At 41.8% G+C, this 23660-nt stretch overlaps 1 protein-coding gene across 1 annotated transcript in view; it reads right to left on the reverse strand.

Annotated features, from left to right (window-relative positions):
- Positions 1-3821: 3821 nt before the first annotated feature.
- FKBP1B (FKBP prolyl isomerase 1B) overlaps positions 3822-23660 on the reverse strand; it is a 47900-nt gene continuing 28061 nt past the window's right edge. The window contains exons 3-4 of the mRNA XM_075750502.1: positions 6601-6713; positions 3822-4513 (exon numbers count right to left, since the gene is read on the reverse strand). Of these exons, the coding sequence (XP_075606617.1) occupies positions 4385-4513; positions 6601-6713 (242 nt within the window). The 3' untranslated portion in view covers positions 3822-4384. The remainder of the gene's footprint in view (positions 4514-6600; positions 6714-23660) is intronic.

Consider the following 23660-nt stretch of genomic DNA (forward strand, 5'->3'; position numbering starts at 1 on the left):
TCTGCGTGTAACCTTTCCGTTTAGGAAGGAAGTCATTCGTCACCTGTTTGTGACACAGGGAAGAATCTGTAGAGCACCTGTCGCGCATGAACGTGCAGCGTGTTTGGCACCTGACGATGGAGAAGGATGCCCCGCCGTGGCACGGCCGTCCAGCTCCAGTGGAGGAGATCCCTCACCACCGTGTGTGCTGTGCGTCGTCCTTGGCTGGGAGGGGCACGGGGTGGCGGTGACACCAAGCTGGCTGCGTGACCTCAGCACAGCAGGCAGGGAGCAGCTGAAACGGGTCGGGTGGTATTTCAGTTTGGGTGGGCGCTTGAAGCCCCGTCTGTACGTTCAGTGCAGGCAGTAACAAGCCTTGTCCTTCCTCTGTGGCTCCCCCCTACCTCTGTCCTTCCCTTAACACCGAAGGTGCCTTTTGCGGCTCTCGCAGGCCCCAGTGAGCCATCCCTGAGCTGAGGGACGGGCAATGGCAGACTAACAAGGTACAGAAATGTAAAGCTTTGCTGTGATGTCATTGCCAGCTTTCCTGCTTGCCCAGCCCTCTACCGCTTCTCCTGTTGGGTGCAGCTGTGATGCACGTACATTAGATCTGCTGTCCTCCTCCTCAGGTGAGTAGTTACTCCTACCCTGGATTGTTGTTCAGGTCTTGCCCATCACACTGAGGCAAATCCCAGTTTCTTTGGCAAAAACCAGCTTGCCTTCAAAATATTTAAACAAATGAAATCCTATTGGAGGCCTTGCTTCTATGTGAATCTCTGTTGCTTTTTAAAGGTAAAAACACCCGCTCCCTATATATATATATATACACATATGTACACACATATATATGTGCCACGCTATCCACTAGGATAAGGGGAGTTTAGAAGGCCCCTTGCTGTAACAGGAACCAGAGGTGCTTGTTACCATGCTGGATTTATACTTCTAATAAAAAAATAGTAAATACCGATAATAAAATATCAGTGCTAATAATGGTGTCACGAGCTGCCAGCCCTGTTTAAAATCATATGCAAATACTGCGTTGCTTCTGTCAACAGCGGAGAGCGCAGTGCTTGCACTGCGGTGTCTGTTGTGATGAGGATTTGCTGCTGTTTGAAAAACATATATAAAAAGCAATTCTTTAGGGTAATAAGATTAATAAAAATTCCTTCAGTGAATCCTCAAGATCAGCAGCTTTTGATTTCTCTGAGAGCTCAGCTGCTGCCTTTCATTAAATATTCCATTTCATACTTTTTCTTCTAGTGCCTGTTCAGGGCTTTCAATGTCCCTGCACTTGTAAAATGAAATAATAATTTGTACCTGCAAGACAGAGGGAATGGAAATCGAATGCCCGGAGGATTGTTTTGATGAGGTCTGCTCAAGATTTTTTTTGAAATGTAATATCAAAGGACAGGGAAATGAGTTCAGTTAGATGAATGGCAGAGGGGGCAGCAAATAAGGCAGATGTTACCAGCCTCGTACTCTGCATCTGCGCTGGTTTTTGTGTGTGCTCGCTTCCCATTTAATTTTTCAGGAAGTAGGGCATGAAATTAAGCCTGGAAGGTCATTTTTTTCCATCGGTGCTGTTTAGAAATTAGTAACAAGAGCATATCTGATTACACAGGCAATGACAGTAAATTTTTTCCAATCCATTATATAGTGGTAATAATTATATGTACTGTGTTGATCGATGATACAATTAAATAAATTAACGCATTAGCAGTCAAATAAAGAGCTGAAGATTACATTTCCTTGAAGATTTAATTTCCCTAAGTATCACAAAGCACAATTAGTTTTCCTTTTAGATTTTTTTTTTTAATGAAATTGGCATGAAAAACGTAATAATCTCTGCTGCCAACAAAGGTCTCTGCAGAGAAAGGGCGATGAGGGAGAGAACTTCATCAACCAGCTGTAATAAGGTTTTTACAGACTTGGTAATGGCTGGGTTGTACTGCTGAGGGCGAAGGGAAAGCACGCAGCAGCTCTGCAGATAGAGACGATAAGACTGAGCGTGATGGGCTCCCAAAGCCCAGCAGGAAGATGTTTTTCACTGGCGAGAAACCTCGCAGAAACGGAGGGGCAGAGTGATGCCCTGCCTATTGCTTTAGGTGCAGCAGAAGCTTCCCAACAGCAGGACCAAGAGGTGCTGGAGGGAAGGTGCGGCCATGCTGGGTACGCCAAGTCAATCCTTCACACCGCTGTTTGCTTTTGAGGCATTTGGGAAAAATCCCAAAACAGATCCTTTAGGGTTTTTTTTTCTTTTTTGATAAGCAACTAACTCAGACTGGGCTGTTGGTAGGAGCAGCTTTAGACCGATGTGCTGAATCAACCTGTGTTTGACAGGCGCGATGGGGCTACGTAACGTTTAACCGAGCCATCTATAGGAGCTCACATCTGCCCCTACCACAATGCACCTACCATCTGTAACCCAGTGCTGAAATCAAGACCAGCGACAAAGGCTGGGGCAGTGGCAAAGCAGATCGGGACCTTTAAAAAGAATTTGGTAGAGTTAGAGGGCATCAAATCCTGCCAAGTCAAATTTCCTATTAACAGGAAATTAGCCTGTCCTGAATGAAAGAATTATTAGTGAAATGCAGATGTGTAACCTCGCTGCTGCAGTGAGCCCAGATTTCCACCAAAAAAAAGGGTGCTCAAATGCCTTTAGTTTCTTTATGGAAAGGGGAGCAATAAAAAAATTTACTCCACCAGCCCTCAGTGAACAGTAGTCTGTAAGAGATGGGGTTTATGGGTAAACAATTAATTGACAAATTAATTAACAAACTCAAATGCAGCTTTGTGGGTAAAATGAAGATCTAGAGAAAGAGGAGAGCGAGCTGCGGTCGCTGGCCAGGTAGCCAATTCTGCTTTACTGTGCTCCTTTTCTCTCTCCTCTCCAGGAGACATTGCCTGGAGACACCTCTGTAGTGTTGGGGTCTGTCTGCTCATCCTAGGTGTGTTCTCCTCACGCAGATTCACACAGGAAAATAGCTCACCACCTGCTTGAAATGCTTCCATCAAAAAATCCGTTGGTTAAAAACTATCCAAATAGTTTATAGTCAAGTTAAATAAAAATAACATTGTGACTCAATGATGCTCTTATTTTCTACAGCAAAGGGGAAAAGCAAGCCGAAATGTGAGAAATCAAAGTTAGGCAAAGCAAAAATAACAGCACAGAGGCAGCCTCACTGCTCAGGTCCTGCTCCTAAAACCAGGTAAGTGACAGTCTACACATCCTTCTGTCTCCAGGGGAGGAACCAGCATTTTGTGAATTCATATAACCATCAAATGAAATAAATATTGTGAAGTCTCGAATGCCAGGAGCCCAGTGCAGAAAGTAAGTTTGTAGGCTATGTAAACAGCATCAGAAGCTGCAACCTCAAAAATCTCAATGTGTTCAGTGACCACATCATCCCACAGTTCAGATTGGTTTTGGGAAGTAGATGCACACAATTCTGCTCCTCTTGCCTATGTCAGCTACAATAGAAATTTTTACGCTAGTTTTATTATTGTAAATGCATAGACTTGGACCAGCACTGCATGTCTTTGAGTAACATCATTTTCCATCCTTTCAGCAGCCAAATTTTGGCGGGCATTGAGGGGCCACCAGCTGGGCAAGGGAGATGGACAGTCCCGGTAGCCCTTACTTGCACCTTCCTGGTACCTCTGGTCCCACAGAGATCTTCCACTGTGCCATCTACAACAGAAGCAGTACATGGAATTATGCGTATTTCATATAAGAAGAGAAATAATTAACATGATTGTTTGGATGATTGTTTGGAGAACTTCTTATAGACCAAAAAGAATTCCAGTGGCCAGAGGAAACTAGAAAAACAGGAAACAGAAACTGTAAAGTATCAAGATTTTATTGTTTTGTATATATACTTTCAATTCTTAAATGAGACAGTATTTTTTAAAACAGCAGCAAGCAGAACATACAAGTTGAGAAAAGTGGCAGCGCAGGTAACTCTGTTTGGCTAATGCCCGTTCATGTACAAGGCGTACATTGGATTTTTATTTTTTTGAGCACCTTTTGTGTTTTTTTCTTTGTTTAAGTGTACAGTAAGGCAGTGGTTCTTCAATAAGGAATATATATATATTTATATTTATATATATTTTCAATCATCACTGTGAATTCTTCTTACATGCAAATTAAATAAAATGTACAACTTGAAAATGTTACAACAGTAGACATTTTTCCCAAAGCAAAGCTTCTAATAAAAGGCAAATACGGACACCACAAAGTTAAAAAAGAGAAGGAAGGCATAAGAAACCGAGCGGCAAGCGCTATTGACAGGACAGCTTGAGCAGGGAAGATTGGGATGCCAGGGAAGATTTCTCCCGCTGCTGGCGAGGCGAGAAAGAAGGGATGGTTATCAACAGATGGCTCCAGCCAGCTCCCTCAAGTGATTCACTCTAACCTGAGAAGCTCCACATCGAAGAGGAGAGTAGCATTGGGAGGGATGACCCCAGGGTGGCCCGTGGCTCCATAGGCCATCTCAGGTGTGCAGGTCAACTTTGCTCTTTGTCCTAAGCTCATCTGGGGTTTGGATGTTGGAGAAAGAAAAAGAGAAGACACAGTATGAGGAGGAAGACAAAGAACAAATCACGCAGATTTACAGAATCAAGGAAAAACGGGACCATCGGATTAATCTTTCGGCGTCAAGCTGAAGCTGCCACAAACAGCTCAGATGACGGTCTCCCGACTCCTCTGGCTTCTCCTGGCAGTTATTTATATTGCCAGAGCCTGTCTGGGAGTCATACAGAGGCTTTCTAACGCATACTTGGGTCCATCCTGCCTACGCTGGAGCCAGCTGCAGGAGGTGCGAGTTCCTTCTGCAGAGTGCAGGGCAAATGTAACACCATCAGCGGGCGTTAGGAAAAGGCTCTCAGTAACAGACAGGACCAGAGCTCTGTATTCATGAGAGATCAGTGCTGAATCAGTTAGGTTCAGCTTCTGGAAAGCATTCAGCAACATTTTTCCTTCTTCAGCCACCTCCAGGGATGACTTCAAAACCATTGCTCAGACACTAACGCTGCAGGCACCCAACTTTCTGCTGCCGGGCAGGTGCAAACACTGATGCAGATGACCTCCCCTGGTCCCTGCAGAGGTTTGCGTGGGGCATGCTGGTCCCTGCAAGCCAGACAGCTGGTGAGTCTTGCACGGGTTTTAGGCATGGGGCAACCCTGAACTGTCAGAAGTTGAACAGAGAAATGCAGACGCTGCTGACACCTGACAGTCATTACACCAAGGTTTGAAAAAATCTGCCTGCTAGACATAGCGAACTGCCTTTTCCCAAGTGCCTCGTGTTAATCGCGCTCCCCAAACCCCTCAAAACCCTGAGGTGGAAGGAGACAGCCACAAGCTTGACCTCAGACAGGGATCCACTAGGAGGAGCAGGAGGGCAGCGTGTTGCCACGCTGATTGCTAGAATGGCTTTCGGCCGCTTATTAATTAAGGGACAGGAGTTGGCAAGCGAGAGCGGTTGAGGAAGGGATAAACTGATTCACACAGCATTTGTTACCACTCCTCCATCTGCACTGGCTTCTGGTTTCTGCAGCACGCTGGGGTCCTGAGCTCCTCAGGCATTATTGCAAAGCAAATAATAGAGTCCAACTCAAATCCCTGAGAGGAAGGTGGGTATTTTTCAGAATCTAGGATTCCTCAAATGGACTTCCCCTTCTCTGGCTGGAGAGAAGGGAATGCTTGCATTGCTTTCGCCATAGGGCTGGAAACCTTTGGTCTCTTCCATTCCCTTCTGGAAAAGTATGGTTGCATCATTTATCACTAGATCATTTCTCATTTTGCATTCTTCCCTTCTATTTGAGTGTAAGAAGTTGTTCCTGTTATAGTTGTTCCTACAATAATATTTGAGCAATTTCCTCCTACACTGAGCTCTAGGACCCCCTAAATGAGGAGTCACAAGGACTTTGCACCCTGATCTCATTCACTCTTGCACTTGAGCAGCCTGATCGCACCCCCCACATAGTGGGCCCTCGCAACACTGCAGACAAAATGCAAGAGTTGGCAATGAATTGCATCGTGTGGCTCTTTTAGGGATTTACTGTCTTGGCACTCCATCTGTAAGTAGGGGAGGGCAGTTTCCTTTTTTCTTGGCATAGGGCTGGTTGCTGAATGTTAAGTTTTGTAGCTGGGAGCCTGAAGTCATAAAAATTTAACAGTGCAGTTTGGTACCTTATTCAGTAAGGGTCAAAATCTGTAGCTCGGTCATGGATGTCATCAAAAAACGGCAGCTTGGACTTTTATGGAGTAGCTGAATAGAGGCCACTCCATCAAACACTGCCACCTGCAACATTTGAGAGGCCACTGCCATCTATCTGTGGAGCTGCCCACGGGAAAGGGACAGGGCTCGGGCACACTGGGGGACTGCACCTCTCCCCTCCCAAACACATGGCCCGTGGAAAGCCTCGTGAACAGGGAGTATCCCTGGATGGACAGAGGAGGACTACTGGAAATACAGTGTTCGAATGGACCACCCTTTCAGAAAACCACTCCGTATCCTACACAGTGATTTCCACTTGGTCTTGTTACCATTGCACCAGACATTGCTGTGCTCACCCCCCCTTCAGCCCGCCTGAAGTTCAGCCAGAATCATTTCTTTGTACCTGTGTAACACCTTCTTCAAATCCTTTAATGACTTCTTGTCTGCCAATCTTGAACCTGAAAGGCTTGTTTCTGTCTCTGGAGGAATCAAACTTCTTTCCATTCTGTAGCATTCCTGCCAAAACAAGACACACAGTTTCAATCTGAGCTACATCTAAATGTAAGTGCTGGGTGGAGGGAAGGAGTGAAAAATTAAAAGTCTCAGTCACATCAGCTGCTCATTTCCACTTTCACTTTGAAACCTCATCCAAACCAGATAAGGCAGGAGAGTCAAATGCAGTGGTTCCATATTGTTACCTTTGCCTTCTAGTAATTTAGGCTCTAAAAAGGAAATATATTCTTCTTATTATTCTTAATGCAATAGGTTGTAACTCATATTGTACCAAACGTTGCACAGACATACAGAAGAGCTGTTGCTCGCACAGGGGAGTCTCCTGGCTAAGTAGATAAAAGCAGGCAAGGAACAAGTGGAAAGTAGCAGAAGAGAGAATCCCAAAGCAGGTGCCTGATCCAGGCCTCCTCCTAAACACAAAAAACCTCCCCAAAACAAACCTACAGACAAGGAAACCAAATTTAATACCAATCTGACTAGATTTACTTCTCATTAAATACTTCGCATGTATTTAAAGACATTCTTTGAACAGCGTAACTAACTAAAGGGAATGGTCCTTGCAGAGGACATGTCAGGTAACCGGGGGGGCGGTGCTGCCATGCATGCTCCAAAGCTCACCACAATCAGCCGGAGCTTTCCACCTTTGGGTGGGGATGTAGATTAAGGTTTGGGAACTCTTGAGCCAAATTTGCTGCCAGTTAAACATATGCAAGTACAGAGGAGCTCCTTTGACTTGTTCCTGCAAACGTGCACCAGAATAGCTAGAAGGAATATTTGGTACCTTGGACTGTTTACCTTCCCTCCTTGATTTACTCAGGAGTACTAGAAAAATGTGCATTACACAAACATGGCCATTCCACACCATGCATGTGAAACTTCTACACTACATTACAACTGTAAGAGTTTCCTCCTTGTACAGAAAGAATGAAAAAGACTGCATGCAAAAATATGAAAATACCAAGGACATTTATATGAATACTCTACTACCCTCATTCTTTATATTTTCATTCAGCCACAGAGACAGTCACAGGAACACCTTATTCACTTCTGGAATCACAGAATCCCAGACTGATAAGGGTTGGAAGGGACCTCTGGAGATCATCTAGTCCAACCCCCCCCGATCCCCCAGCAGGATCACCTAGAGGAGGTTGCACAGGATCGCGTCCAGGCGGGTTTTGAATCTCTCCAGAGAAGGAGACTCCACAGCCTCTCTGGGCAGCCTGTTCTGGTGCTTGGTCACCCTCAGAGTGAAGAAGTTTTTCCTCATATTCAGATGGAACTTCCTGTGTTCCAGTTTGTGCCTGTTGCCCCTTGTCCTGTCACTGGGCACCACTGAGAAGAGTCTGGTCCCATCCTCTAGACACCCACCCTTTAGATATTTGTACGTATTGATCAGATCCCCTCTAAGTCTTCTCCAGGCTAAACAGCCCCAGCGCTCTCAGCCTTTCCTCATACCAGAGATGCTCCAGTCCCCTCATCATCTTTGTAGCCCTCCGCCGGACTCTCTCCAGTAGTTCCCTGTCTGTCTGGAACTGGGAAGCCCAGAACTGGACGCAGAACTCCAGATGTGGCCTCAGGAGGGCAGAGTAGAGGGGGAGGATAACCTCCCTTGACCTGCTGGCCACGCTGTTCTTAATGCACCCCGGGACACCACTGGCCTTCTTGGCCACGAGGGCACACTGCTGGCTCATGGAGAGCTTGTTGTCCACCAGGACTCCCAGGTCCTTCTCTGCAGAGCTGCTTCCCAGCAGGTCAGCCCCTACCTGTACTGGTGCCTGGGGTTATTCCTCCCTAGGTGCAGGACCCTACACTTGCCCTTGTTGAATTTTGATGGGCACAACATGATTTCAACCCATACATTATGAACACATACCCAGATTCTACAGCAACTGCATAAACCTTCACAGAGCACTACATATTTAGGTATTCTCATTCTCTTTTCAAAGAGTGAATAATTATGGTAGCTTTCAACTTAAAAGTAACTGGTAATTGCTCTTACAAAATGTTACACTCTGGATACTGCAAGGTTGGGCTGATATTTATGTATTAGAATAAACCCTTTTCTTGTAATGCTGCAGTGCCAGTGTTCTGGGCACATACCATGACTCTCCTGCGCAAGGTGCTGTACAAAGAAAAGTTCATTAAGGAAAAAATATCTGAGAATGTTTCTGGTTGAAAATAACATTATCAAGCACAGCTTTGACAGAAAATGCTGAAAAATACTGCCTTTATGTTCCAATATGAAAAATACAGTCTTACTAGTATCTTTTCATTAAAGCAGTTATACTCATAGACCGGTTTGATGCACAAATTTTATTTTTCAGTGAAAACCATTAGTTATTGTCCAAACAACAACAACAACAAAAGCACATTTTGCTTGCTTAAAAAGTCTGTGTTATGAATCAAAGGTAAACATAAAGAGATGTGCCAGAATGAAAAACTAAGACTAAAAGGGCAGGATTCATCTTACCAACCTTTATGCTTCTAAGATATAGCCAGCTACTTTTGAGCTAATTACTCTGCTTCCCTCTATAATCGAGTCAGAGAAAAATGCACTTTCAGGGGGCAACTCATCTAACCAGATCTAGGGATCTACATTAGGACATTATGAATTGCATCCTAGCAGTGCTTATTTCTTTGCAATGAACATAAGGGAAGTCCAAACCACAAGCTCAGACACAGATGTCTCCAAATTCATTAGAGTTAAATCAGTGGTGATGGCATTCTGGATTGCAGTAATGAGTGCACAGTATCTGATCGTTCCAGTGGCATTCTGTGTCTAGATATTTTACATCAATATTAAAACCAAATGCCATATTAAGGAAAATTAGCTGTTGACCAAGTCCAACATTTGTCAAAGTTGGTACTTCAGAGACACACGTGTGTAAGACCTTAGGAGGGAACTTACGGAATAACGTGCCCATTAAGGTATGCTTCATAACCATTAGTGTTTGTCATATTCCTGAAGTTTTTCACAGTAGTGAAGTATTTTACGTATGCTCTGATGCAAGTACATACACGTATTATGCAATATATTGGCTCAGTGATATCCCTAAACCCCCTCCACGCAGGCTGGGAAGTCACATCAACTGCCTGCACAAGGCTTCCTAGTTACAGACGAACACGGGTTCATTTGTAACGTAGAAAACCAGCCTGCATATGGAGGAGGGCAGGCAGGGAGAAGCAGCTCGGGGGGAACTCTCAGGCATATCATATAATCCTTTTTGAAGTATTTGATCTTAAGTTTAAATGGCAGTCCTTCCTCACAGCAATTTTATTTTTAAACACATCATAAAACCTTATGATTCTATGAAATGGAAGGAGACTATTACAGAATCCCAATATTTAATAGTTTTAATATTAAAACTTAGTACTGTCATTACAGCCTGCATGTTCAAAGCAGTATGCAAACATTAATTATTCTTCCCAGCAGGCCAAGGAGGTAGAAGAAGATATTTATTATAAAATAGCCTCAGTCTGGAAGTTCAGATTCAGATACAAAGTTCCACAACACTTGAGTATGCTTTCACTTCATTTTGTAACTAAATCCTACTAAAATACTTAGCTTAAAGGTCTGATGGTTTACTAAATACCACACATCAAACTGGCGGTAGAACCAGAATTAATTCTTCAGAGATCCTGACAACAGCTACTGAACAATGTCTCCCATCTAAAATATCGTTTCTATCTGCCCATGAGGTTGCTAGTCTAATATACATCATGTAAAAACTGACTCCCATCTCATCATGGAAAGCCTACAGATGATGTGTTAGGCCTTGTGGAAGAAAACAGGCTGCTTCTCCTATGTTTGCAGCAACATCCTATTTTCAGCAACAGCTGAAAATTCATCAAGTGATGAATTCAGAAATGTAACCTCCTCTGTCATCACCCCACCTTATCGCTTTTGGAAGACAAACTGGGATTCAAAGAGTCAGATGTGTCCACATTCCCTGAAGCTCTGGCAGGAGGGTCAATTTTTATATGACTGCCCTTTAAATGCACTTCTAGTTTAGAAATGAGTCAGAGTCCCCATGTGCCCTGGAGAAGTTCCGATCCAGATTTAGATCTGAACTTTAGATCTTTTTTATCTCTCTATTTCTGAAAGTTAGAGTTGACTATTCAGGCTCCTGGGAGCTAAAACAGCATAAGGTTTTATCTTCTCTCTTGCTAATGCATCAATTGATTTTCTTTTTGTGAAAAAATTGATCTGGTTAATATTCTTCAACAAGGACGGATGCCCATCTTTGGCCTGCTAGCACCTTTATTTATCTAGCTAACAACGAGGAGAAAAAAACCCACAATCTGGACCTGAACAATGACATTGTTTTGCAAAGTGAGAACAATCAATAAGAGTTTTGACTGAGCAAGGACATCTAGATGCCTATATGCAGACTTGCTATAATAACCTTACATTTGATTCTGAAAGGTAACATTCATTGTATTAAATTAATTAATTGTACAAGCTCAGTTATCAGAATATTGTGGGGATTTGAAAACATTCTGATCTACAATGTTTTAAAATTTAGATGGTTGTAGAAAAGGAGTTGTTTCAGATCACGGGTCCTGCTGAATTACTGAAGTTCAGCTCATTGAAGCTGAAGATCAAAGAGTAGACAAATCATTTTTTAAGGAACATGACTGGGGATCCATCTGAACTGCCAAAAATACAATGCCAATTGGGCTACAACAGCAGTGAAAACAAAATGTCAGTCGAGGTTTAACACAAGCTATTGTTTCTTATTAAAACATAGGTGTGTCTGCACTACTCTTTTAACATTAATTAACTAACTGAGGTCAGGCAACCTCAGCTAAGATCACATCATTTAAGTCTGTTTCCTAAGGGGAGAGGGCTAATGACACTGTCTGTACTTGCCTAATAACTTTTGAATCTTTTAGCCAATTTCAACCAAGTTTGACAGAGAAGTAGGGTTCATACTGACATTAAGATCCTATGCATGTAATGAAAATAAATCTGCGTAGGAAGAAGACCCTGTAAGTGCTTCTACCAAGAGAAAGGCTCAATCTTTTGTTATCAGAGAACCTCTGTTACTGAGGAGAGGTCAGGAACGGAATGACACGAATGCTTCTTTTTACCAGAGGGTTCCTTCATCTGAGAATAATTCATTTGGGAATTCAACCATGTAACACAAATCCACGGAGCCAGCCCAGCTATTTAGATATCTAACTTACACCTATGGCCGCAACAAAACCATGCCCAAAAACATGCCCCAACCATTATCTGTACAAAAGGTGGATGGAGAGAGAGAACACCAAAGGCTCTCCATAGATAGCCTGTCAAGCTCACGTACCTTAATCTGGAAAATTTATGTGCGAAATTCCGCTGCTAACATTAGCCAAAGGTAGAAACTGTGTCTCAACCTCTCATCTCAGCTATTTCTACAGTTAATGGAGAAACAGAGGTATCTCCAAGAATGATTCATCCCACCTAGATTTAGATGTTAGGACTGCAATAACTTGCCGGAATTCTTTATCATTCTCAGTCAACTAACTTCCAAAAGTTAAAAAAGTTAACAACATTAATTTTAAACGCTAGATGCTAGCTAGCATTTTATAGAGTTTTAAACGCTAGGTTTTTATAGAGCCCTAGTGAGGAGGTATTAACTCATCCATCCATACCTAAATGAAGTCGACCAAATTACATCCCAGGCTTCACTGGCTGCAGTGTTTACTGAATTATTTGTCTTTGCAGTGTTGACACATTCTGGGAATCAGAAGACAGAGATCCTAATCCAGGACAAATCCCTTGATTTCACTAGTTGCTCTCCTTTTATCCGGTACAATGGGATTCACTTACCTCACAAGTATTAATGGGATACAATGAATAGGTGACTTTCAAAAACCAGCAACATTCACCTGCAAAGTATTCCATTACCTTATTTTTTCAAAATGTAGTTACCTACAGAACGTAAAGGCAATACATACACTTGAAGGCAACTGTTTTCTGAACAAATGTTGACAGCAGAAAGAGGGGAAGATATTCAGATGGTGTTTCTAGGACACTATCCTGTTTCATTTTATGTAGACCAGCAGTTCTTCAGGACAGGGTCTATATTTTGATGCCCTTTAATGCAACCATCTTTCCAATTATGCCTTGTACTAAACCTGTGCTGTTATGAACGTGTCATTCGGTTTGGTTCCTAGGACTCTCGGAGGCAGCATTTGCTGCAGTTAGTGTTGCTGTGGGTTAAGAATTTTTGATCTCAAGTGTTTCTTTTTTTCCCTTAAAATATATTGTTTCTGTGCCAAAATATATCAATATTCTGTTGGGAGAATGTCACAAAGGCTGCAAATTCTGATTTTTTTCCCTCCATTTACAACCTGTAACTATTACTAATATATACTTTTAGTCTGGCAAATATACTATTGGGAAGTTTCTAGAAACTGTACAAAAGCCTTTGTGTCAACATTGACACCTTCACAGTGTACGGAGGAAGACACAGTTCAGCAAAGCAGAGGAGTTCAGCAGAATCACTTAGGAGTGGTGGGACAAGCACATCTATAAAGTCACAAATCACATCCCAGGATGGTTTACACCAGCAGAACCCCACTGATTTCAGTGGTGTTATTTGCATGTTACATTAAAATAGATCAGTTCCCTTCAGGACTCAGTTCCGAGGTACTGTGGTAAAGCAGGACAACTCTGCTGCGTTCAGTGGCGTTCCCCCCTAGCTCACGGCTGAGTCTTATGCTAACACACCTGAAAAACTTGTGGTTTCCTATCAGGAACAAGAACAGTTCCTGCATGTCTTAGTGTTAAATGGAGAGATCTGGGCAACACTTTTCTAGGCAAATATGGTCAGAACCTTGTGTTTCTGCTTCCCAGGGAAATGCCTAGAGGACCGAACATGCCTCCAGCTCTCCAGCTCATTCCAATCAGAATCTAGATCTGTGCAAGCCGGGTATCTCACACCTCTTACATCGTCATTTGCCATTTCATTATTACTTCAAAACACATTTTTACACCTTTTCATCAAAACCACAGCTCCCAGTAACCTGTAGTTATACCTAGCCATGAGCCTCCTTCCAACCAGCCATGCAGTGAGTAGCGTATACCTCTGATTTCCTTGATTTGACTTCCAAAGTAAACTGTTTTCCAGGCGAATTTGGCATCTCATCAATTCTACTGATGAAAATTGTTTTCATCAGAAATGATGATTGTTGTAATGGAAATAGAGTGTTGAAAGTGAGGTGGAGGATGCTTTCATTTCCTATGCTATGTTTGCATAGTGGGTCATCTTACTGTGTCCTGTATGTGGACTTTGGCAACTGAACTGAGAAGGGAAGCATGGCTTTTCAAAGGAAAGGTCCAACAGCAGAGGTTTAGTACCACTGTAAAAATAAACTCAGTTTTGCCCTGCTAATGTTTCCTCTGCTTAATATAAACAAAGCCTTATGGGGAAAAAATTATTTTCTGGCTTAGACTGTATTTTTCTGACAGTTTACATCCACTTAAGAAAAAATGATTAATCTTTTTAAGGGAATTTTCAGTCTAGAGGGATAATAGCTGAAGAGACTGGGGAGTGCATGTCTGCAGCATATCAGCTCTTTACCACAATTTTTTTGTTGTTGTTTAAAAAGGCAACAGCAACGATTTGAATGTGCCATTTGTTGCCATGACAAACAATCACTGACTCAAAGTATAGAAATGGGAAATGGATAGCGTTGGTGGTCACTTCTTAGTTCCTGTTACCGCAGCGCACTTCAGTAACGGTTGATCTTTTCAACACAGGCAGCCTCTCTGCTTCATTTTCTTCATGTATTATATACTCATATATCTTTAATGTGGAGTAAGAGCAACACAATCAATTATTTATTATGCAGCTGACGGCATGCAATGAAGACACAACAGACAACTATTCAATAATGCATTACTATGCACTATATATCAGTGTTGCGTACAACTACAAGACAATATGAAAGAGCCTTGCACTTAGCTTGACTTCACGGCCAAGAAAATTACATGCAATTGTCTCGTTCACTCTACTGAAAGGCATTATTCTGTCCTAACAGCTTTATAGATTTGCATATTTTTAAAAGAGAAGAAAAAGTAGATTTACCCTCAAGGCAGATATGAGGTGCAATAAGCATATTCTACATGAATTGTAAGGAGACCAAAATAATTCCTCTGGTATCCTGTTGCCTTCCAACAGTCATTTTATTTTAGGGTTTGAGTCTGTTACCATTATAAAGTTCAGCTGTAAAATATACATGCTCTGCAGCATAAGGCAAATTTAATTTGAATAAGCATGGCAGAATCAGGTCAGTCCAGGTATGCTAATGAGTAGGACAATAGATGTCTAAAGCAACATTTTAGAATATATTACTACAGAAATACTTTGCATCTCTTGCATCTTTATCCCTAAATACCGTGTCCTGTAACACAGGTTCTGGAGGGAGAGGGAACGATCCTGACTGGGCTAGGTCTTTCTGTTCCTGCCCTCTGGTACCAGCCAAGAAGCACAAAGAGCAGTTCAAGAGCACGGCTGTAATACAAAGCAGACATTTTGCAAAATTTCCCACCCAAACACATGCAGCATAGCTTGGCCAAAGAATTCTGACCATCTAGTGCATCAAGATAATAGGACAATACAATTAATCTCTTTTTTTTTCTTCCTGGCTTCATTCTCAGTCTCATCCTATGCGACAAGGCACACATGTATTTCCGTCCCCCCATTTTTGTTTTATGATTGCCTATGCAATGGTGGTATGGATTTGATATTATAGCCTGTAGCACACATGTGAATGTGCAGATGACCTTTCACTGGGATGTTATGCACTTCAGTAGGGGATTAAACCTTGCTGAAATTGGTGAACATGATAGCCACCTGGCTTTCAGTGTACGGCTAGGTCACCAAAGCTTCTGAATACAGATCTGGGTGCAGGGCGCATGAAAAACCACCACAGAAAGCAGAAAAGGTCTTTAGACATTTCTTGGGAAAACTCTGAGCATGGCTTCAAGAGCACAAAAGAGGGATTTTGGGAGAAAAGAACCAGCTTCCGTACCTTCCGTCAATTCCTCCTCTGCTCAGGGAAAGGGGATATTGAATGATCTGCCAGAAGAAACACCTTCCTGACCCAATATGACAATACTGCATCAGCAGTTAGGTGTGCTTTAATGACGAGCTGTTCCCAGACTGGACATCCTTTGATTTTCAACTGTCTAGACCTCCAGTATATGCCTCCATTTCCTTCCGAATAAAATCTGTGCTGAAATCTTATCATCAGTACAACACGTCTGATTCCTTGGCTCAAGCTAGCAACAGTCTAGTGACAAATCTACCCATCTCTAGTAGGGCACTGGTTTAAGAGGCTATGCATACCCAGGAACTATAAATTTAAGCATGAAAAAGTATATCCTTAATGTCTTACCACTTAACACCAAGATGTTAAAACAGTATGTTGGCCTTTGGGGCATTTGGAACTGAAAAATAACATTGCTCCCCACATCCCTTGTGAATGATTGCTCTTTCTCTCCTGCAGGCCCCTGTTTACCCAGTTCTTTATCACATCCAACTTTTTTAATGCATAGCATGGCTATACCTCCTTCACAGAGGAGCGTTTTACTGAAACTCATCTTGACAAACACAGCAATCACCTAACATCGTGCAAAGGGCTTAGCAGCTACTCTGTTCTTAAATAAGGAGAAAAAGAAAAACATTCTTGGAAAAAGAGCCACACACACACAATATGCAACCAGAGAAGTTAACACAGTTTATAAAAATGGGTGTTGACTGAGTCATGTAAGAAGGCACAGTCAATATGCCAAGATTATATATACTTTAAATAAGTCAGAGGCAGACACTGCCGTTCCATCATGATCTCATATGTACATAAAATATACATAACGCAGAAGTCAAATGCTTTTTATCCAGGGTATCCAACTTTTTGATCCAGACTGGTCAGACATCCCTGTAGTATGTCTTATTTTAGAGACGTGGTATAACGTTCCTGGCTGGCATTATGCAATATCCCCTCCCTTCACAAGTGTTTGGAGAATTCCCGGGGAATCGTCTCCTCCCGCCTGTGATTCCACGTGGGAAAATGAGACATGACTTCACTGGCACCAATTTGGGGCCACCATGGGGCCTCACTTCAGCGTAACACACACAGTTTCCAGGGTAATCAGGTGAAACACACTGATGTTTCACTCAAGGAACGAATCTCTTGCTCAAGAGTGCAGAAGGACAGGTATCTAGATGCTTCGCTCTCTCCATTGACATGGACAGACCATAGATTTCTAGGTAGCTAAAGACAGGTGAGACTAATTCCACCCAAAACGACTCGATCACAGTCAAGATTAGTGACAAATTCCAGGTTAAAACCAAGATGGTTTTGATTTGCATACCAAATGCCTTCCTGTGGATTACGTTGCCTAAGGTCCTTTAGACTCAGTGACCGCAGATCTACCTAGATCTACCTAGTCACTTACTGTATAGTACTACATACAGTAAACATGCTGTAGAAATAATAGAAGATAAAAGCCACTTCTAGTCTCTGAATGAACTCTGAGAAGGGTTTATTAACAAGTTATGTGTTGGGTAACCCTCTTTATGTTGTCAGAAGTTCAGCCTACCATTAAGATCAGGTAAAACCAGCATTTTGCTAAGCAGTCTTTATAATTTGCTGCAACACTCCGGTGGAAGAATGTCTTATTCAGATATCAATATTTTTCTAGGCTGTCTTTTTAACAGATATATGACATACATTCATCAAAGGAAGCAATCTTTCTATAGATGTGTAGTTTATTCTTCCCTCCTACTAGGAACATACCTGCTTTCACGAAAAAGAGTATTTTTGCAATATCATTTTCAATGTAAACAGTGTTTTACGTGCTCCAAGGCAGACGCTAGCAATGTCATAAATATCACTCTGCCTGTAAATTCTGAGAGTATGTTCTGAAATAATATTAGATACAAAATCCTTCTTTCACCACATTTCTATCCTATTTTTGTTCATCATTCCTGGTGTTGCAGATTCTCATTGGTGTAAACTGGCACAGTTCCCCTGATATTAATGAAAGCACAAAAATATATGCAGCAGTTTAAGACCCGGATCACGGTAATTTAAAACTAAGTCGAATGATGCACTTGGGACTATTCTCCAGAGCAGACTCCTGCAAGAATAAGGAATAGTGTAGATATGTGATCAGAGCAAAATCTGGATGTCAAAAAGAATAGGTTCTGTCACCAGACAGCTGTGTAAGTATAACTCACCTTCATTTTATTCCCTGTGAAACAATGACAGTAGTTTCACCAAGGTCAGAAAGAGAGTCACTAGCATATCCAGCAATAATATTATTAATTAATATACTTTGCCTTAGGTGTCTTGAAAGGCTTCATTCAGTAAGCCTTTAAAGTATCTTCAGAGCCACAGTGGAAAGGAGCTATTAACAGCGCAGTTTGTTATTATAAATAGGTCTTTTCCATCTCTAAGTTTTGATCTCGGTGATCTTATAAACGAACTATGGAAAAAGTGGCAGCTGTTATCTTGACAGATGGGTCTCAGGCATTGCTCTGCTGGACATTAGACAGTCGTCTCTCTGGAGAACAATAGGAATTTCCAAGTGCCTGTATCTATTTTCATCTACTTAACAAGCCACTCATGTCTTGGACCAGTGAAGGGAAGAAGCAAGTAGAATGCAAAATAAATGTTTTAGGGGAAATATCTCAGAGAAAGGGGTGAGAATCAGATGACTATCACCTATTAGTGACTTCCCCCTTGAGTTTTACTGAAGTGACAGATGGAAAAAGAATCAGAAGTTTCTTACAGAGGCAATGGAAACAAACAGGCACTTCCAGAAGATGAGATACAGTGAGTGTGCTGAGTGAAATGCAGCCTGTAGTCAGCTAGCAGGGCACTGCGAGTACAAGGATGCACCTCAATTTTTAGCTCTTCCTAGAATTTAGCATCATCATCCATTTGGGATGTAGAGCTTTGAATCTGAATTTAAGGACAGGCACAAGCCTGAGAAGGGTTCATCTTTTTTAAAGGGTGCTTGGTGAAGAGGGTGCTACTGCTCAACTTTTCTATCATAAACTCTTGCCAAAAGCACCATGAGTTCAACTCCACCTCAAGCCTGAATTTAGACCCATGTCCTTCACCTTTTCTGAAGGTATTCTCATCATCGGACAACCAACCACTCAATGGCATTACCTTCTGTGCTCTCACTTGAACCTGTATGGTAGCTGGAAATGGAGAATGATGAAGTTAGGAGAAAACTAAGCAAGTAGCAATTAGGGAGGTCAGTGGGATGGACAGAGGCTTGGATCCCAATCCTTGCTCCCAGGACTTGTTGGATCAGCTGTGCCTGATGTTGTGTAGGCTTTGTCCCTGCATGGTTTTGACAAAGTTCTCATTGACTTCAGCAGAGGTCTCAGGATGGACTGCACAGACCATAATATTTTTCCAAAAGCAAAAGTATTTTCGTGCTCAGGACTGGTGCAAACAAAAGACTTCATAATTAAGCCACTTTAGATACTACAAATAGAAGTAGCAGTCAGTCCATAGACACAAACAACAAAGATTGGCAAAAATACCTCAATAGCACAAAAGAGTGGAAAACAACACAAGTTGAGAGTGGACCAAAAGGTGAAGCAGTACATAAACAAACGTATCATTACACCAGCAACGAAAAGCCGGAAGATGTCAGACTCTACAGCAAAACGTGTAATACTATCATCTGTAAAAGCAAAGACAGAGATGGCGAATACATTGCATAACTCACAGGAACTGCTGTAGACTGCACAACTCTCTCTCACAGGTCACACTATCTGTTATCATCCCAGTAAGTGTAACTGAAAAAGTAGCATCCTATATGAGTAACTTACTATACGAAGTCAGTAAAAATCTGTTTCTAACAATTAAATGGCCAACACATACACATCATGGCCACACTAACAAAGGATGCTTTTCTGCAGAAAACTAATGGATTGTTCTGTTCAATTTTATCCAAAATTGTAAAGAAAATACAATTAGGGTTGAATGGAATGAAAGAGTGAAACATTTTGCTTTAGAAAATGAAAAAAAATTGCCTTATGTCCATCTAAAATGTTTCATTCTACTGAGAATACATTGCTTTGTTTTCAGATATTAATATGAATTACTTAAATTCAGCTTCAATGAGGTCTAGGGAGTTCTTGAACACCACCACCTTTCCAATTACTTAACACCAAGTATTGCTTAACTACATCCAAGCTAAGAGACACCAGATCTATTAAGGAGAAAACATAAAAGGAAAAGAGAAAAGTTAAAATTCATAAGGAGTGTGCTGAAAGGGAGGTATATCAGATAAAATTCAAGTATCCAGACAGCCAAACCAGACAAAAGAAAGGCAGAACTGACCTAAAATTTGGATCAAAGAAGCTGAAATTTATGCGAGAGGAATACAGTTATCTGGTCTAAAACAATCATTCACCCAGACACTCAGAGGTATTCTACAACACTTTTAAAAATAATTGAACAGCTCTTCCCTGAGCAGGTAACATGGCTTACTCTGTAATCCATAATATCTTATGTTATGGAACATGTAAAAGCTCCATTCATTTAGGCTGCTGCTTCCATTCTCCCATTTTGCACGGCAAAGCAAAAGGTTTGTGGGAGTTAATTTATCTCAGTTTTGTGTACCATTTTAATGCTTAAACACGTATCTGCAGATTTACTGGCTGCCTGCATAGGGAGTTCCAGTGATCCCGCTCACAAGGGCAGCAATCACCCAGGCTACTGAGTCTTTGGAAATCATTCATCAGAATTTTAAGTATTCTGGCTGTTCATGTTATCAAACAGCTGTCAGGAAAAAAAGGAAATAAAATGGAAAATTACATAAAACCAATGAACTTAAGTAATCTAAGTTTCAAATAAATTAAAAAATAAACCCTGCTGATTTGACTCAAAACTGACATGGGTACAAATCTCTCTCCTGGGAAAACAAGTTTATTTGTGGCTTTTTCAAGAAAAAGGATGCAGAGAATTTAAATTTCTCAGTATATCTAATCTGTGTTCTCTAACACAACTGAATATCTGCGAGCCTCTGCCTGCTCACGTGACCAAAGATCGCTAAGGACACAGCGAGGCACGCTGAAGCCATAACTCTATTTTAACAGGGACAAACCACATGAAAGCATGTTCTGCATCTCATTCGGCATCTCACGTGCTCTGCAGTCTGTGGGCTCAGGCAGTATCCTAGAGACACAGAGCACCATATATTACATTCCTATTTTGTCTATTATAAGCATGCACCTAGCACAACAAATATCACTGTGTAGTAAACCCACAATTTCCACCAAATCCACCTACCATTTTTGGCACCATTTTATTGCTTTCAACTTAATGATCTGCCCTAAAGAGAGGACACTGATTCATGAGAACCCCCTCGTCCCCAGAACTTGGTCTTTACTCACATATAATTTGGATGATAACTTCTCCTGAATGTCCACGACCTTGGCTAATGCTCCAAATAAACCTATGCTTGATAGCTTATGATGTGATCCCAAATGATGCCTTTCAAATTTTTCGAGTCTGTCTTTGATACCAAAGTCTCTGCCGAGATGATTCATTGGCTCTATTTTCTTGCTGATAAGCTGAAAGATTTAGCTGAGTTTTGGTTTTGTCTTGCTTCGCATCAGTGGTTCCTCTCTCTTGTACAGACCACGGTGTGATGACGGTGCTCAGGCAGTACTCGTGGCTTTTCCTGACTGCGGGCTTTGCAACAATACCACGCAAGCCATCTCTCTGCTGCCTCGTGCAGCTATTTCACGCTTCCATCACACCCCATATGTAGGGGAAAGATCCTTTTCTGCTAGGAGCAACTTCTTCAATTCCGAAAATGCTCGGTGCAGAACTTCATGTCAAGCAGGTTGTGGCATGTAATCATGACCTCTGTTTCGGAGCTCCTTCCGCCCTATCATACAGGTTTCATGACAGCAAGACCACTGTTCTCTGCAGGGTTGCAATATTAGCCTCTTCTCTGCCTTCAGTAAAGTGTGGTAAATCACTAACAGGTGGATACTTCATCTTATATATAGGGCACTGTTCTTGCACCACATCCTGAATGTCAGCCTGAATACTTGGTGATGGAGAGATATCTAAAGCTATCATATTATTTGCTGGATGAAAAGTCTAAGCCAGCCATAGCAATTCTGGTAGTTCAATTCTTGATCTATGCATATTTCTGTAATTTTTGTGTGCTTTGCGTTTTTAAGTCAAAATATCATCTGCCTTGCTTGTGCACTGTGTTTACCTTCTAGCAAGAGAATTACACACTGCCTTCTGTCCTTACGGAACTTCACTTTTTTCCTTGCTGTTCATGGCCTTCTTAGAGACGTGGTCACATGTTTCAAAGCCCAATATGGTTGGTATTTAGGAGCCAATTCTCCAGGCTGCATATAAACCTGCATATAAATTTATGCACAGCTTGTGAATGAACCAGCGAGCCTTTCCGTGATCTGCCATTAGTACTAAGGTGGCTTCCTTAATGTAAACAGCCTTTTCTGCAGAGATCTGAACACCTGACTCCGCAGATTATGACACCGGACTCCTAGACAGCAAATCTCAAATTAACGTTTTGCTAAACAGTTTCAGAAACACGTCTTTCATCCGTGCTTTCCCAAGGGTTTAAAAGAAAGTAGTGTGATATAAAAAAAGTGATTTATAAGCCACCTGCGCTAGGCTTGCAACATTGCATTAAGCAGAGAAGTAATTCTTGGAGCAAATACAACAGCCTGCTTCTGTTTCAGTGTAATATTTTTTTCTACTTCTGTTACACCAAATTATGTGCATAATACAGGCACAGTACACCTTGCAAGGAGCCAGAACTCAAAGTGTTTAGTTGCATCTCTTTGAATGGAACTGCTTTATAGGACCATGAAACCTAAATATTGGTGCATTGCAGATTGTCATTTTTAGCTGCTGCAATACCACGTCTTGTTTTGGTGCCTACTGCCAGATGACATCATCTTGTAGCAACTTTTTCAGTGGAGCAGCCAAAGCTGCTTCTCCCAGGATACTGTTGACTAGAAATCCAACCATATCTTTTTTTCTTTTTTTTAGTCTTCCTGTTGCAAGTAAGACTGTAAGGATGGGAAGGAAGAGGAAATTACAGAATCATATCAGCAAGGAAGATCACAGATGACCCTGGGAAAGGCAGTGATGCAGGTACTGTTGTAGTACACCCAATAAACACATAAGCAATATCAATTCTTCAGAACTGGTGCATGCATGGATACTTACAATTCTATTTTCTCACATTAGCTTGAGCTCTGTGTCAAGTTCTCAATCTAGTAATCTAATACTGGCTAGAGGTGAAGCCCCAGCAGTGAATAAAAACCATCAGAAAAGCCTTGTTTGCCATGCTGCAAGGATGATTTCTGCTGCAAATGCTTCACAGACGAAAAGCATGACATCAGGCTGTCATGTAACATGGACCGCAGGTCCAGGCTGCATGTCTGAATCTATTTGTCTTGGCCTCCACGTCAAGTTTGAATTTTAGAGATGCACTGTGCACACTCAAATCAAATACCAAACTTCCTCTGGGTGAGCTCCAAGACCTGTGTTGACTCTTGGTATTGCTTAATAAAGAGGGGAGGCCAATTTAAACTACAGACTTTTGTCATTTTTTTTTCAGATGATCTCATGCTTTGCACAGCTATAAAAATGATATGGATTTTCACACATGACAAGAAGTTGAGAGTGAGCATTTCTAGCTACGGCACAATGTATGGTTTTACTCTGAGGCAGACAGGCTTTGTCCCGGTGACTGGGACAACATGTTATCTGATCCCTAATTTGTTTAACAGTCCCTGGAACCTTTTTAGGCTGGTGCCCAGATACGATCTTTATTTCTGTCTTTGCGATGACAGTGCTAGCAGACTAAGTGCATTGGACGACGTCTCAGTTTGGCTGCTTATATCTCAATGATTTAAGCTCTCAGAAGAG

Source organism: Balearica regulorum, chromosome 3, assembly GCF_011004875.1.
Source record: "Balearica regulorum gibbericeps isolate bBalReg1 chromosome 3, bBalReg1.pri, whole genome shotgun sequence".
In the NCBI taxonomy this organism is placed as follows: Eukaryota; Metazoa; Chordata; class Aves; order Gruiformes; family Gruidae; genus Balearica; species Balearica regulorum.